We start from the raw sequence: 14977 nt of genomic DNA on the forward strand, positions 1-14977 counted from the left end.
AGTTCAATAAAAAAAACCTCCTTTTCTAAGTAGAATATGTCTAAACGTTTGAATATGTACAGAATTAAAAAATATGTTGAATAGTTTTCGAGTTGATGGTGTAACAAATAATTAAACAGGCAAATAAACACTGTAAATATATTCTTCAAGCATTAGTTTCAGTAATCAAACAAAAAATATTGAAAATTTACATAAATATAGAATTAAATTCCGTTCAAATCGTAATAATTAATTACAATACCAGCGAGTGCTATAGCTGATAGTTGCACGGTGTGTACAGAATCATGTCGCATTGCGTAGAATGTTTTCCGTTCAAAGTCACGACATCCATTTCCATGCATCATTGATTAACGTCGGGAGTGTACTTACAAGGTAGCGTAAAAAGTATCGTGGGTTTTGATGGACAATTCCATTCATTAGCCATTTTTATACTGCGTCGAATGTCCTTTTAATTGCTATTACGCAATAGGAAATGGCGACAAATGATATTCCGTCCGCTGCGTTGCCTCCACTTATTTATAAGTGATATTTCCGAAACTTGACAGTGATGTAGAAACTAATAATAGTAAAGACGACAGTGTTGTAATATAATGTTTTAATAATCTCTGATTATTCGAGCAGTAGTATTTGTTATGTATACTTGAGTTTTAAAAATGAACGAGTACTTTCTGATGATGCAATGATATACAATACAATTAAATTGCCCCGTACCGTTATGTTGTATAATAATCGTCATTAAAAGATGATAGCGGTAAAATATTTCTGTCATAAAGGTTCATCGATCTTGTTTTTAAGATAGATACAAATAGCGAAACCGTTTAGGGATGACTAATTATATTTTATTATTTAAATATATTTCTCACAATTTAATTTTTTCATGATACTTATTGTATGGTGAAGTAGTGCAATTAATTAAAAGAAAAATGATCTTATCACATTTTATCATAAATCACTCAAGTTTTCTCGTATATTCAACTTCCAGTAACTAAAGATTCCTCTACCTCGGAGTACCTCTACAATCGATTTTTCTAATCTTATGAGTGTTTCAAAGATTCTTGGTGAAGACTTTCTTGATGTCAATAACCGTAGCTTTCTCGTATATCGTACATTGTTAACGATAACAAGATGCTTTCTAATTTTTGAATAAATCTGTATTCAATTTCTGTAATTAGACCTACACGAATCTGTTTCCATGCTTCCTCTTACTTGTTCTATGCTAAACTGTGACGATTAGAATCACTCGTAATTATTATAAAGGAATGTTTTTTCTCTGACCAATTGGTCAATTATTTGAGAAAGCACGGAAAGTCGGAACAAAGACCTTACAGATTTCTATAAGTTTCGCTCGAATAACTTCAAGATTAACTACAATTGAAGATCTGTTACACAGGATCCTGATTTCCTCCGAATTTATCGTTGGTAGCAGAACCTCTCACAAATTAAATATGGCCTAGATCACTCACCTTTTACAGGTTTTCGCGTCCATTTATAGGTTTCCAGTATATTTAAATGAACTTTCTATTGCTTAACGAGTAATATTTTTGGTACAAACGGCAATATTCAATACTTATCGGTGAGATTTAGCTAGCAGAATAGACAGCATTCAATTTAAATCTGATCAAATTTATATTTTAGGAGGATCTCGAATGACTCCAGAAGTGAGCAGAACCTTGAGCAGAACCTATCTTAGTCATAAGATATTTTTACGCTCTGGTCATCGGTACACGATTTGATAAAAGCAATACTTTTGGCACACAGAGCATCATTACTGCGGTACATCCTGGATCAGCTATCGGACTCATCGGGAAAGCTGTTTCAGCAGATCCTGCTTTCGTCATGATGCTATCACTTGCTCTCTGAAGCGTTTTAAATTGATACATAGCATACCACTACATAGTTAGTCTGAACACAGTTTTGAAATGATTGGTAGCATACTGTTGTATCGGACTAATAACACCTAAAAGATTTCGAATTTTAACACACTACTAGTGTTCTGTATACTGAAACTATATTAACATTTAGTATTTATCAAAAAATAAAAACTCGAATGGTCGCGTTATAAGATTCTCTCAACAACAAAGGATCGATTATTTGGCCGAAAGAAAGCAGTTCTCCGCTTAAGGCGTCTGGCCACCCTGAGCGCTCGCCAGATGGGTACTATTCTTAAAAAATTCATAAATGCGAAAGTATAGAAAAAAATATTTGTATGTTTTGACACATACTAAAAAACGGTTTAATGAACACATGAACAATTTTTTGAGAATACAAAAAAAAAATGGCGGCGGTTCGAAAATTTTGGTGAAGGCCTTCGGGACGAAACGCGCGTGGGTTGTACCATCATTATATTCTTTAGGTTGCATGTGGAAAAGAAAAAAAAGAATTAGTCTGTTTCTGCAGTTTGTCGCAAGAGAGTAGCAAATGGATTTTTTTTTACCATTAAGAAAATGATGGTGAGCCGAAGAAATTTTTGTTTTATTTTTCACCGAAATTTCACGAGAAAAATCGTCAATAAAAAAAAACTAATCAAGTAATCGCAAAAATCCATTGCTACTCTTCAGATAACGTATCTAAAAGTAGTGTGTACAAATTTCAGAGCAATCGGACTGATATTTTACAAGATTTACGTTGTACCATTTCGAAAAATGTAGTTTCGAGATAATCCCAAAAGAAAGTAAACGTACGGTCCGATTGCTCTGAAATTTGTACACAATACTTTTAGATACATTATCTGAAGAATAGCAATGGATTTTTTCGATTACTTGATTAATCTTTTAATTAATTTTTTTTTTTAAGAATAGTACCCATCTGGCGAGCGCTCAGAATGGCCAGACGCCTTAATCGTATGAATCGATGATCCAACCGCAGGATCTCCTTCGGTCAGCGTAGGACCGAGATCCGTCATCGGTCCGATACTTCCGAGTGCATCTTTCTTCGGCCAGTCAGAGACAGGGCTAGCCTACTTTCTCTGCAAAGAGAATTTTTAACCGATGTGTGAGGGTTCCCTCTCCCGGTTTTCTCGTCCTGAACGTCCTCTCGACTCTTTCCCTCTCTCTGACCCTGCCTCCTTCTCGATCCATGTCCCCGTCTCTCTTCATTGCTTCTCGTTCTCTCGCTCTCTCCCTTCGGTCTCTCGTTTCCTCGATTTACTCGGCTAGCTCAGCCGAGAATTCCTTCGACCGGTGCCCCTCTCGGAGTCTATATAAGCCGTGTGCTCATACGAGACTGAGCATTTTTTTGTGTTAATAGTACGGAGTTGTGGTGCTCCTCTGTCGAAGAGGCAACGGGTTGACAAGTGTCAGGATGGTGTGCGCGACGCGATACGGAAGATCCGTGTTCGATTAAAGCCGAGAAGAAGTCTGGGACGTAGGCGCACGCCTGCTCCTTTCATTCGAGTGACGAAAAAGTAAAAGAACAACCTTGGAGTTTTGTTAAATTTGTGTTCAGTGCGGTCAGCGATTACATCCGTGCAACATGATTCGAAGCAAGGTAGGTGATCGGGGAATTAATTCTCGCCTTGTCACGTTACGCTTCGGGCGGCTCAGTTTTCTGTTCGACCTTTGCATCATTCGGTGCAGAAATTTCCTGTTTAGGGGAATAAACAGGAGAGAAGTGAAATTGTTAGCTTTTAATAATAATATTTGGATTTGCTGGGAAAGGAGCTGAGGTAGCCGTGTGATAAAGAGGAGTCGAGTAAAAGTATTTTTGTTAATATTTCGTGGTGTCTTGCGAGACTTCAAGAATGAAATTTGGTATAGAAATTAAGATTTTTAGTTAAGATGGGGGAAATAGTGTAACCTCTGATTTTTCAAGTAACGTGTACCATTTATTTCTAAAATATTTATTTGATGATTACATGGAAGACTTTCTTCGCCAATCGTATTGTTAAGGGTCTATGAGAGACTGTTTTGGAACTGTAATGAAATTACACTTCGAAATATGTTATGTCTACGTTATATTATAATATTTTCAACGAACGAAATGGAGAATATTTTTATTTGTATTGTTCTGTATAAATTATTGTAGACATTATATTCAAATAAATCGAAAATGATACAAGTATTACAATTTAAGGGTATGTCGAAAGTGGTCCAATTTATGTAACGCTCATCTCCCAGTGAATAGAAATAATTTCAAAGAATCGACTCTATTGACCTACGTGTATGTAACTCCTTAACGAGATTAGTTATCAGATAATTCACAAACAGTTTGAGGTTACCGAGGTGATCAACGATGTGTTATTGCACCACGAATTCTTGACTGTCGCAAATCACCGGAAGAACTTGTCATGAAAATAGTGGTTCCGTTGTAAATGTCACTTTCTCTTAAACAAACTTGCGAAACTTGTTTTCCGTTAATCGTTACTTTATTAACTTGCTTTATTGTTCTTGTCTTTGGATTGAAACTTCACGACCAAGTTAAGGTTACTTTAACGGTAACGCCAGTAGAAAGGGCAAGGTCAAATCGTTGGGAAATGCAGTATAGCTGAAAAGTTTATTGAAGAGTATTTATTTGAACAATTTTGTTGTATTCATGCGAATAATAGTATAGTGGAACTTTATATGTACAAGTGAAAGTTATTCTACTGTGTAAAATGGAATTTATATTTCCAGCTACTGAGCAACATAATCATTTTTCTATTAATTATATTTAATTACTGACCGGTTAGTCTCGGTTTACTGAAGTGTAACGGTAACAAATGAAAGTGAATAGTACGGATCAGCAGTAACGCCGTTGTAACGTGAAAGTAAAATTCGTTTGAGTGTTGAATTAATCGCGGATGTAAATGTTACATCAAGCGTTTTATGGGGATGAGTAAACGCGATGAAAGTGATTACTACTTTTTCTATTCAATTAAGTCTAAAAGCGTAGAAAGTAGCGATTCGAGTTTGATGTTGCAGTAATCGACCAATAATTATAGACAAAGATAATAATGAAATGTTAAAAATACATAGAGAAACTGGGTAGATTGAGAATATTTTCAGAAGTAACAATAACCACTGACATAACCACGAATTAATATTAATTGGATACGACAATATTAATTTATTTTCTTTAGGGGTCGCATAATCTTAACAAAATTTTTAGGGAACTTCTTCTCGAGTTCCCATTTCGAAATATATTTTTACATACTGAATACAATCTTTTTATATTGAGTGGGATATCGTGAACAAATAAATAAATATGCTAAACAGAAGAAGAAGTTCCAGTAAACACGGGCCTACGTATTTCCTGTTTCGAAGTATAAGCTACTTTCAACTCTGACATCAATTTGTCAGACAACCAGCATAGACTAGAAAATGTGACAAATACGTGGGAAGACTAGTACGCGCTAGACTGATGACACAGTCGACAGAACATATTTTCTCATTAAGATTTCTTTTGTTTTTAATTTTGCATAGAAAACTGTGAAAGGTACTTGTAAGTTCACTTGATAAGGGTTCGTATATGTAACCCAACGTCGTTGAATAGTACAAATCTGATGTGTTCTTATTATCAAAGTAACTATCAATTTTGTTTGCGGAGATAAATGTGCCTAGAAGTTTATAGAATTTTCTTTCCTTTTTTTTTGTTAAGTAATTATTTGACACTTCGTGTATTGCCTTCTCTACACTATGTAAACTACAATTAAAATTTCATAGCTCGGAACCAAAAGTGCGAAAAGTTTGTCAAGTGCTTGAAATTCTCTTCGTAACGAAACGTTTATGGTATCGGTAAACATAAATGTAAATTCGAATCCATTCACTCTTAGGAAACGCTAAGTAAAACGCTTTCGTTTTGTTTTTGTGCTATAATCCCACCGGACTTTTAATTTTTATTTTCTACAGTTTTTTAAGGTTTTGTTGCTATTGTATTTTCAATCATTGTCATCGTACTCATATAAAATATAAAATTAAATCACTTTCTTGCTTTGGATTTCATTCTTCGATTCATATATAAATGTAATAATAAATTCAATATTAAGCTATAATGATTCAAAGAAAAAAGGAAGTTGGTATAGACAATATCAATAATGTGTAGTCAGAATGAGTGAAGTATTAAAGAGTACAGAAATCCACGATAAGATTTGCACTCTGTGACTCTTCATTTATTGAAGTGCATTCTCTCGCTGCACTTCTGGTGAATGCATTTGGGAGAAAGTGTGGTTTATTATGTTAACCTTAGATCTCGGTCACTGTCCCACTTAAGACTTCCAAGCACGGTTTCTTGATGACATTTACATTTGAAAACATACACGATTTGTTGCTTCCTGTCAATCTTTTACGAGACAGAAAACTTTACTACAGGTAAATGAACACTGAATAATTCAAAAAACTTTATGCTAAATTTTAACAATGCAGCTTATCAAGAAGCACAACTCAGAGATTTTATTACATACATAGTTCATCACTGCATAAAATTGCGAGGCATTGCAACGTTAAGAATCTAATTTACTTTACTTTCTCGATAATAATGTTACAAACTTTCGATTCATACAAACTTATTCAGTTTTTCCATGTGTCATTATTAAACGATACAAGTCAACTCGTTAACAATCAGAAAATAAAGAGAAAACGTGATTTCTTTCAACGTCGTATCGCACGGTGTCTTTGCAATTAACGCAATTATTCACGGGCGCATGCGTTTATTACGTATAGAGAGTAAATGCAGGTTCACATAATTTTCACATACGTCGGGATGACTGCCTCGTCTTGCGCCAACGGTGGTTGTAAACTAGCTTAAAGTCTCCCACGGCCTTCAATACGAAACCGTAGATAATGTGTGCGGCACGAGCGAAATGTGTACACGATACTAAGCTACACTTATGCTCTCGACGAACTAATTAGAGCAAGGGATGCTACCAGACCAGTTAGCTAACTCCCAAATCCGGAAATTGTAATTTTGCACGCTTGCTCCTGAGCGTAGCGTGTAAAAGATTTGAACAAGTTCAGGAAGAAAACACTTGCATAAATTCAAATTTAGGTGACAGAAAAGGGAATGTACACATTTTGTAGAGATGATGAAAATAAAGGGATGCTGTAACACCGGAGTGAAATAAAAATCTTATTTCCCGTAAGCTACAGCGTAATGTATAATAGCAATGCAATTATCAAATGCTCTAGATCTAATGCAACCATCGACGAAACTACCAAGTTCTCCAAATTGACAATATTAAATAAGCTAGTTCTAATTATGACAACCTACACAGTTCTTTAACAGGATGGTTGTCACGTTGTTGTTGTACAAGCACAAGTCACGAAATAAATTGTTAAAATTTAATTTAATTTTTGTATGAATTAATATTCAATATCTGGATGTATTTAATTTATATTTTTCTTTGAAACGGTGACGATTTTTTCCAGATATTTTCTTCGTAACGGCGTCATTTTAGCAAAAATTAATATGTCGAAAAAGCCCTACCAGTAAAACCCTAAAAGTCTGATTTTGGTTTTAGATGACAATCACACTGCTGTTCGTCCTGGTGATCGGACATCATGGTCAGGCAGTGATTAACAAAGCTCAAGCACCTGGTAAAAGCGAAGAGAAAACAGAGAACAAGATTAAGGCTGACGACAGGATAAGTAATTCGTACGGTCCACCCTCTGACGAATACGGACCTCCAATTGGGATAGACTTCAAGCGACCAGCACCAGTTTACGGACCACCGGAACTGGTAGGGGATCAAGGACCAACGCCGATATATCCACCGCCGCCGCCAGACGTACCACCGCCACCCGTCTATGGTCCACCATTGTCTTCGTATGGCCCACCGCGAAATATTAAACCACATTACGGACCACCAAAACAAAGTTTCGGACCTCCTCTGTCCCCTTTGCCCCCGAAGCTTAGCTACAGTTCACTGAAACTTCACTACGGACCACCAAAGCAACACTATGGACCGCCGCATTCATTCGCATCGTTCAGACCACCGAAAACTCAGTACGGGCCACCACTGAAATTCAGTTCTGCCGTCTCCAATCAATATATAGCCGTATCGTCTTCAAGTCACGGACCAACGAAACCAGGACACGGGTTTCCTATCCCCGTGTCTCTGGATGCATATGGACCACCTTCGCAGCAAATCGCCGTTCAGTTCAATTCCCAACCTAGCGACAACTATGGACCACCACTAGGACCGTTGCATGCGTCCGTGTCTAGCTCTCAGTATGGTCCTCCCACTGGTGACGCTTACAGCCTTCCGGCACCGCATCCTCCTCCAGGAGTACCAGCACCACCTACACCACCGGATATAAAATACGACGGTTGGCAGCCGATCGCAGGATTGGCTAATCAACATGGACATTCCGAAGAAAATTATAGACTACAGCACAATGAGCATCACTCGCTGGAAGGCTCTTCTGGGAATCTACACGTAGCGCAAACTACCTCGAACGCTGTTGCCGATAATCCAAACGTACCGAACGATTCTTACGGAGTTCCGATACATAACCCCGAAGCTCAGGACCTGAAGAGTTCTGTGCATTCGGGTTCCATCGAGAACGATGGATTGCCGCCGCCTCCGTTACCGCAGTTCGAGCCTTTCCACAACGAAGATCATCCACCGAAGAAGCACGAGTCCGAGGAGGTCGTGTCTGATTTACAGTACGACGTGCCAAAGGTCAAGCCCCTTTCCATCGTGAAAACCGTTGGATTCGAGTTGCTGCCTAACGTATCGCCGTTAAATTCGGATCACAACGCAGGGTCATTGCCAACTTTGAAATTACCAATTCTTGACGGTGGATCGCATCATCATCATCTGGGGGGCGCCGAGATTCACTCGTTTCAAAACGTAGGGAACGACTTACCGCTGCCACCCGTGAATACACTATCTGGTAGCTATGGTATACCGTTGCCAAGCGTTTCCTTCGGGAAATTGAACTCTATTGAATCTGGAATACCTCTACCACCACCACCTTTACTCGACACGTACAGCGCACCTCCTCTTTCTTCCTATTCATCTAAGGGACCCTATCCAGAGTCAGGTCGAGCAGTATCGTTTTCTTCATTTGGATTGCAAGGCGGTTCACTTTTCAAGCAGAACTTCCATCATCATCGTCCTCACGGATCGTTCAGAGCTCCTCTACCTCCGCTCGGCTCCCTGATACCGCCCAGAAATCGCGAACCGATTAAATTTAAAGAACCCATTCCCAGTGGACTTCTAAGCAATCTCAATCGTTACATACCGCCGCCGCGATACTTTGACTCACCCAAATCAACAAAGTCCTATATTTCACCATTCTCGTTCGAACAGCAATTGCCTAGTCTCACTGGTCCGATCGCTTTCAACAAATTTGCTGCCAATGGTTACCATTCGCCAATAGCAGCCCCGAACGCGCAATACGGGACGCCATTGTCCTTCGGCGACTTCAATACTCCGGCGCCGGTCCTAACTTATGGAGCACCGAATTTTGGACCCGCTTCTTCTTTCGTTTCAGCCTCCATTGGATTCGGAAAGAATCTATACGACGGCATTGGCAGTAGCATCGCTACCACTTATGGTACTCCTATAGTGAACGCACCGCTACCTACGAGCGTTGGCTATGATTGCGGTTTCCAGCACACAAGTGGCGGAGCGCAATATAGTTTACAAGACACAGGAGTTCACGCGCCAGGCTTGGGATCTTATGCTCACAGTTTCGCCACTTCCTTGTCGTCGAGTAACTCTCTTTCCTCTGATCTACATCAAAATTCGCTTCTCAAAGTAGAGCCGTCGCCACACTCGTTTGATGCCACGCAATCCGCGAGTCAGTTAAACCTACAGAGCGGGCATAATTCCAATTTAAAAGACAGCTACGGGAATCCAGTGGATGGAGCGTACAATGGCCTCGAACACGGTGACAACGTGTTGTCCAGCGATCACAGCCAATCAGCCGATGTTGCAAATGTCCTTTCGCCACCTCCTTCCACGCAATCTCTCGAGGCAGGTCTTTCGAGTCACGAATTCAAACAAGAAGATGGAGCAAGGGCCGAGGCATTGGCATCGAGCTTAGTCGAGCAAGAATTTGGACAAGCAAAGAACCATGGCTCGAGCGACGTGGATGCTAGTCAATTTCTGAACACTCACGAAGGCAGCGAGGCTTTGTCCTTGGCGAAGGGGTTGGCTGTTACCAGTGGAGCCGACGGATTTGAAATTCAGGGATCCAAAGGAACGTACACATTGCAAATTCAACCCGCGGATGGAGGACTAGGAACAGAAAATTCGGACGGCAGCATCAGGCACGATCAAGTGCTTTCGAACGGACTTCTGCAAGATATCCTCGCAGCTATCGAGCAACCGAGTCAAGGAAATATCCAACTCGAAGGTCTTCCAGAAGGGCAATCCCTGCAACATATTTACAATGATTTGCCACGGGCTAGTAGCGCAGATGCACAAAAAGGACATTATATTACCGTGGACAATAGCGAGCAGAAAAACAATGCCGAAGCATTGGTTGGATATGCTAGTGACCGGAAAGAGGCGGAGTTGGACGAAGCAAATTCAACGAAAGAAGAGACCGTTGCTCTCTTCTTCAATAATCAGTACGCTGATGCACGAAAGGAAACCAGGTCGGTAGCGAAAAGCGAGTCCGTACCTACCTTTTCTTCGGAGGAAAGTAAAAGTGCCGATAAAGCAAAGTCCTAAATTATTTCACGCAATTCATTTATATTTAGGAACCATTTAGGACTTTTGTTGGTAGTGTACGATAATTTATGCAACAGCGGAAAGACTTATTTTATTTTGCTACACCAAGTTTGTCGAAGTCAAACGTTCCTGCCGTGTTAAGTGAAGGCTTTTCTTCGAATTCAAATTCTCTCTTAAGAATTCATTATTTATGATTGGTGACTCAAGTTGTACTGCTAATTATAGAATATTTAACATTTTGTTACCGGTAGTCGAAAAAGCAATTCCAAACCGCATCGATGCTTCGCATTGCTCCAGTGTATCGTTAGCACTTCGAAGACGTTTCCGGTGTTTCGAAGGGAAGAGGTTGCCGATTGCGTAACTTTTTTCTTTTCGCGAGTGCCGAAGAACGATAGTGATAATTGTTCGTTGGATGGTGTACCGATGCTTGCCGATTATCGCCGATCACGAAACGAAATTTACTTTAGAGATTCTCGTTTCCCGCCAGAAGTGCTATCATGTTAAGCAAGCATCAGCGGAAACCTTTTTTCGCACGGACAGATTCCACGTTCACCAAGGCAGATCTTATCGGACCCATAATTGCAACGCGAGAGGGATCCAAAAGTCCTGGAGTGTTCCTCTGTTCGCGCAAGAACGGGGCGTTCACCTCTTGGAAGGGGTTTCACTCGAACGAAAAAGAGCAAAAGGTATCGAAGTCATCCTCCTCGTGTAGTTCAGTAACCGTGTCACGGCCATTAGCGAATGTCTCAAGCGAGACAACGAAATTCAGTCATCGGGGCTTAAAGGCGATGACTCCGTACTTTGCAACACAGATTTTGCAAGGCATTTAGGTCACTGGGTTACAAATTGTTCCTCTACGCGGAACACGGCAAGAGGTGCGCATCGGGCAACTTTCATCGGTCGTTTGAGACGCGGCAAAACGATAGGCAGCCTCGCGCTTCCACGTCTTTAACCTTCACCGAGGTGAAAGTTCAGAAACTCGTCTAACTGCTTCGGGTAATGACTCTTACCTTTTGCGAGAATCGCGTTTCACGTGAAACGCATTGCCCGGCACTGAGGGCGTTTAGACGCAATACACGCGGTTTTGCATACCCTTGCAACGATAACAGGCAGATATACATACATCTAGTCCGTTGTTTTTGATGAGATACGCTGTACCAGTTATGCATTAGAGGAAACAGACTTTTAGGTGAAAATCCCGTTTTGCAAGAAACGTCACTCTTCGCGTTGATTTCTATCAAATTTGCACCTAGAGCACTTTAGCTGAAAATTTAGTTCGTCATTTTTCGTCGTTTATCTCCGCTAATTTATAAGAAATTTTACTAAATAGGTATTTCAACTAACACTTTCAGAGCAATTTACATCCCTTGAATAAAAGTATGTCGATAAGAAAATATAATTGTTTAATAAATTTCAGTGCTCTATCTGTGCAAAGTTTCGCAAAAATCAGCGTGTAAAAATATAAGCTGTAGTCTTTGAGCTCAACAGAAGAAAATGTCAAGAAAAGATAGTCAAATTTTGATCCGTTCTAACTGCTATTCGGTGTGTTCTCTTCGCACGTATTCTTGCGAAAAGGTATTTGAAACACAAGTATGTATTATTTAAAGTAGAGAGATGACTTCGTTTAGTAGCACAGCTAGGAGTCTTTCCAAGTGAAACCATTTAAAAGTACAAGCACCCAAAGATACACACTCTACACTCACAAAGTCACTCTTGTATAGAGCAGTAGTAAATGCAGATGCCCGACACATTGATAACCTCCGCGATCACAGTCTGAAATATAACCACCCGGCAGATATAGGTAATAAAATGTTAACGCGTTCGCTTGCACGTCGGTACGTTGATCGACGCGGGCTTAGTGCCGCTGCGTATCGCCGTGCACGCATTTCGTATTCGGTGCAACCTTAAACTTCTTGTACTTTTATAGTGCTTCCTGGCAAATGGTTATGCATAACTCAGTGTATTGCAGATACGTAAAATAAGTAAAGCGTACAAGCTTAAGAGATGCTCATTGTTAAGAAATACGCAGTGACGATGCTGCCAAGCCATAAAATGCATCAACTAGCTCCTAACTTTTAGACACCTCTCTCCTTTTCTTTTTTTTCAACGAATTAATTTATTATTTTATACGCAGCGTCCTGTGCGACAGCGCGCTATCGATACTGGACGAACGATCGACGTTATTTTACTCGTTGAACGTAGCGCGCGTGTGACTGTATCATTTATATGTGTAACGTCGCGATAAGTATGTAAATATATGACGTATTTGTAAATAGAAAGGTATACTTATTCCCGTCCAGCTTTCCATTATTCCACCCTTCTCCGATTGTTTGCCACCATCTCCGAATCGAATGTAAAGGTTGAAAAGCTAGGCAACCGCGGCTGTTAAACGTAAGCTCACCGCGAAAGCCGCATACGCATGGACGTCCAATAGCAATCCCAAGCATCTGGCGCTCTGTTTACCTCGATTGCGCCGTTTCCTCTTTACGTTTCTCATTCGAGTGGCCGTAATCTCGACTTTCAGCGACCGAGAATCGAGTTTTCGGGCAGTGGCTTCATTCTCAAACAACGTTTTTCGACGACTGTTCCGAAATAACCGGGGAAAGTGTTTCTTACGAGGAAACAAACAAGTAGGTACGCGGATACTTGACCGCTCGGCCCGGAATTCTGGCACACGGCAACGGTGAAACGAAAACGTACGAGGGGAATTAGGCATCCTCCTCTAAGTAGGATTACGGTTATGTAAATGAAACGCTATCGCGCTGGTTAAGTTAGCGTGGACAGTTAGCGTCCCGGTCTCTCTGCTCGTTAAAATCGCTTTTCGCACACTTTCCATCGGGTCTCCAGTTCCCTTCCGTTTTCAGTTCGTTTCTTTCCCTTCCCTTCGGCTACTCCGACCTCGCACGGTTCTCTTCGTTTCCTCCATTATTCCGTTCTTCGTGCACCAGACAATGCGATCATAAGGCTTCCTTTGCAAACTGAAACTCGACTAAACTATGGGAATGTTCGCACGTTTTCGGTTATAAAACCGGGCGTGCACCAAGATTTCCGCTCGGTTAATTTGACCCGGAGACGTGTTAATTGTTGGTCTCTCTGACTCCAACGCCTTTTGACATGACCCGTTAAGTAGCAAGGCCAATAATCGCGCACCACCTGAACCAGGCATAGTGCACTACGTATACCGACCTGCTCCGCCAACCAACCGGCTTCTATCACTATGGATCATTTTTTTTTCTCTGAAACACTATTTCAATGCTACCTTTCAACTGAGTACACTGCAATTTTAAAGTCGATTGCAATTGGGGATGAAACCTTGGTTTTTTATTATAATCCTCTTTCAAGATAAGAGCCGATAAAGTCAAAGTCGGTCAGATAATGAAAAGAGTACGGGACAGAATGTTTAGGAGTTACGAAGACATACTTTTAACTGACTTTTAACAAAGTCATACTATGGTAAACGGTGGATATTGCGCCACTTTATCATGTTCATGCATAAAAGAAGAAGGACGAGGAAAATTCAGTAAAGAGTTGCAACTCCTCCATGAGAGTCAAGAGTTAATACGGTTCTTGTTGTGAAGACAATAATGCAAAAATGGAAAAAAACTCAGGTAACATCCTACGTTTACTTGACTTTTGAATATGTGACATTCAATAATTAATTTAAGATACCGTGACATGACTTTTCTGCGAGTAGAGAGATGAAATAACTCTCTAATAGATTTCGTTCTTTGTTTTATATTAAATGCGTACTTGTTGGTAAACTTTTACATGAATTTTCAGGTAAAAATATTTTCTATAACGTAAATCAAGAATTTCGTGTATCCACAACTAGATTTTCCATTTGGAAGAAGGTAGGAAGTAAGCGTAAGCGAAGTCTATTCGAGCCATTATACGCTGCATGAATTCAGAAAGAGTAATGCAGCTTGAGATGGAGTTCAAACTATTTGTGATGCGTACGGTGAACAGATTTTAACCTTTTTGCATCGAGAAGCGGAAAGCTTTGAGATACCCGTATCACCGAATAGAGAGTAAGTCGTAAGCGACAGTCCTTTTAAATCTCTTGTGCATCAATAATCTAAATACGTATAACCCGCAAACTTAATGGTACGATAATCCTGGATCAATCACTTCTTCAATCACCTACAATAATCTGATCATGTTCTAAATTCTGTTGCTTTAACTCTGGCTTATGCAAATTCAATGATTACGTACATATTACTCATAGCTACCTGGCAAGATGTAATTAGTGTGATGCAACTGAGGCCTACTTTGATACTATAGGCACAATTGCGACCTAATACATATCTCCTTAGTGGCAATAGGTATCAATCAATTCAAAATTGAACGCTTTATCTGATACCTACTTCGTTATAGCAT

General features: G+C 40.0%; 1 protein-coding gene across 1 annotated transcript; it reads left to right on the forward strand.

The window, feature by feature from the left end:
- Positions 1 to 2566: 2566 nt before the first annotated feature.
- Positions 2567 to 12866, forward strand: LOC128890573 (uncharacterized). Its single transcript, XM_054149207.1, has 2 exons — positions 2567 to 3486; positions 7433 to 12866. The coding sequence occupies exons 1-2, from the start codon at positions 3472 to 3474 to the stop codon at positions 10598 to 10600; spliced, it is 3183 nt and encodes a 1060-aa protein (XP_054005182.1). The 5' UTR covers positions 2567 to 3471; the 3' UTR covers positions 10601 to 12866.
- Positions 12867 to 14977: the final 2111 nt, after the last annotated feature.

This window comes from Hylaeus anthracinus, unplaced genomic scaffold (genome assembly GCF_026225885.1).
Source record: "Hylaeus anthracinus isolate JK02 unplaced genomic scaffold, UHH_iyHylAnth1.0_haploid 12001, whole genome shotgun sequence".
Lineage (NCBI taxonomy): Eukaryota > Metazoa > Arthropoda > Insecta > Hymenoptera > Colletidae > Hylaeus > Hylaeus anthracinus.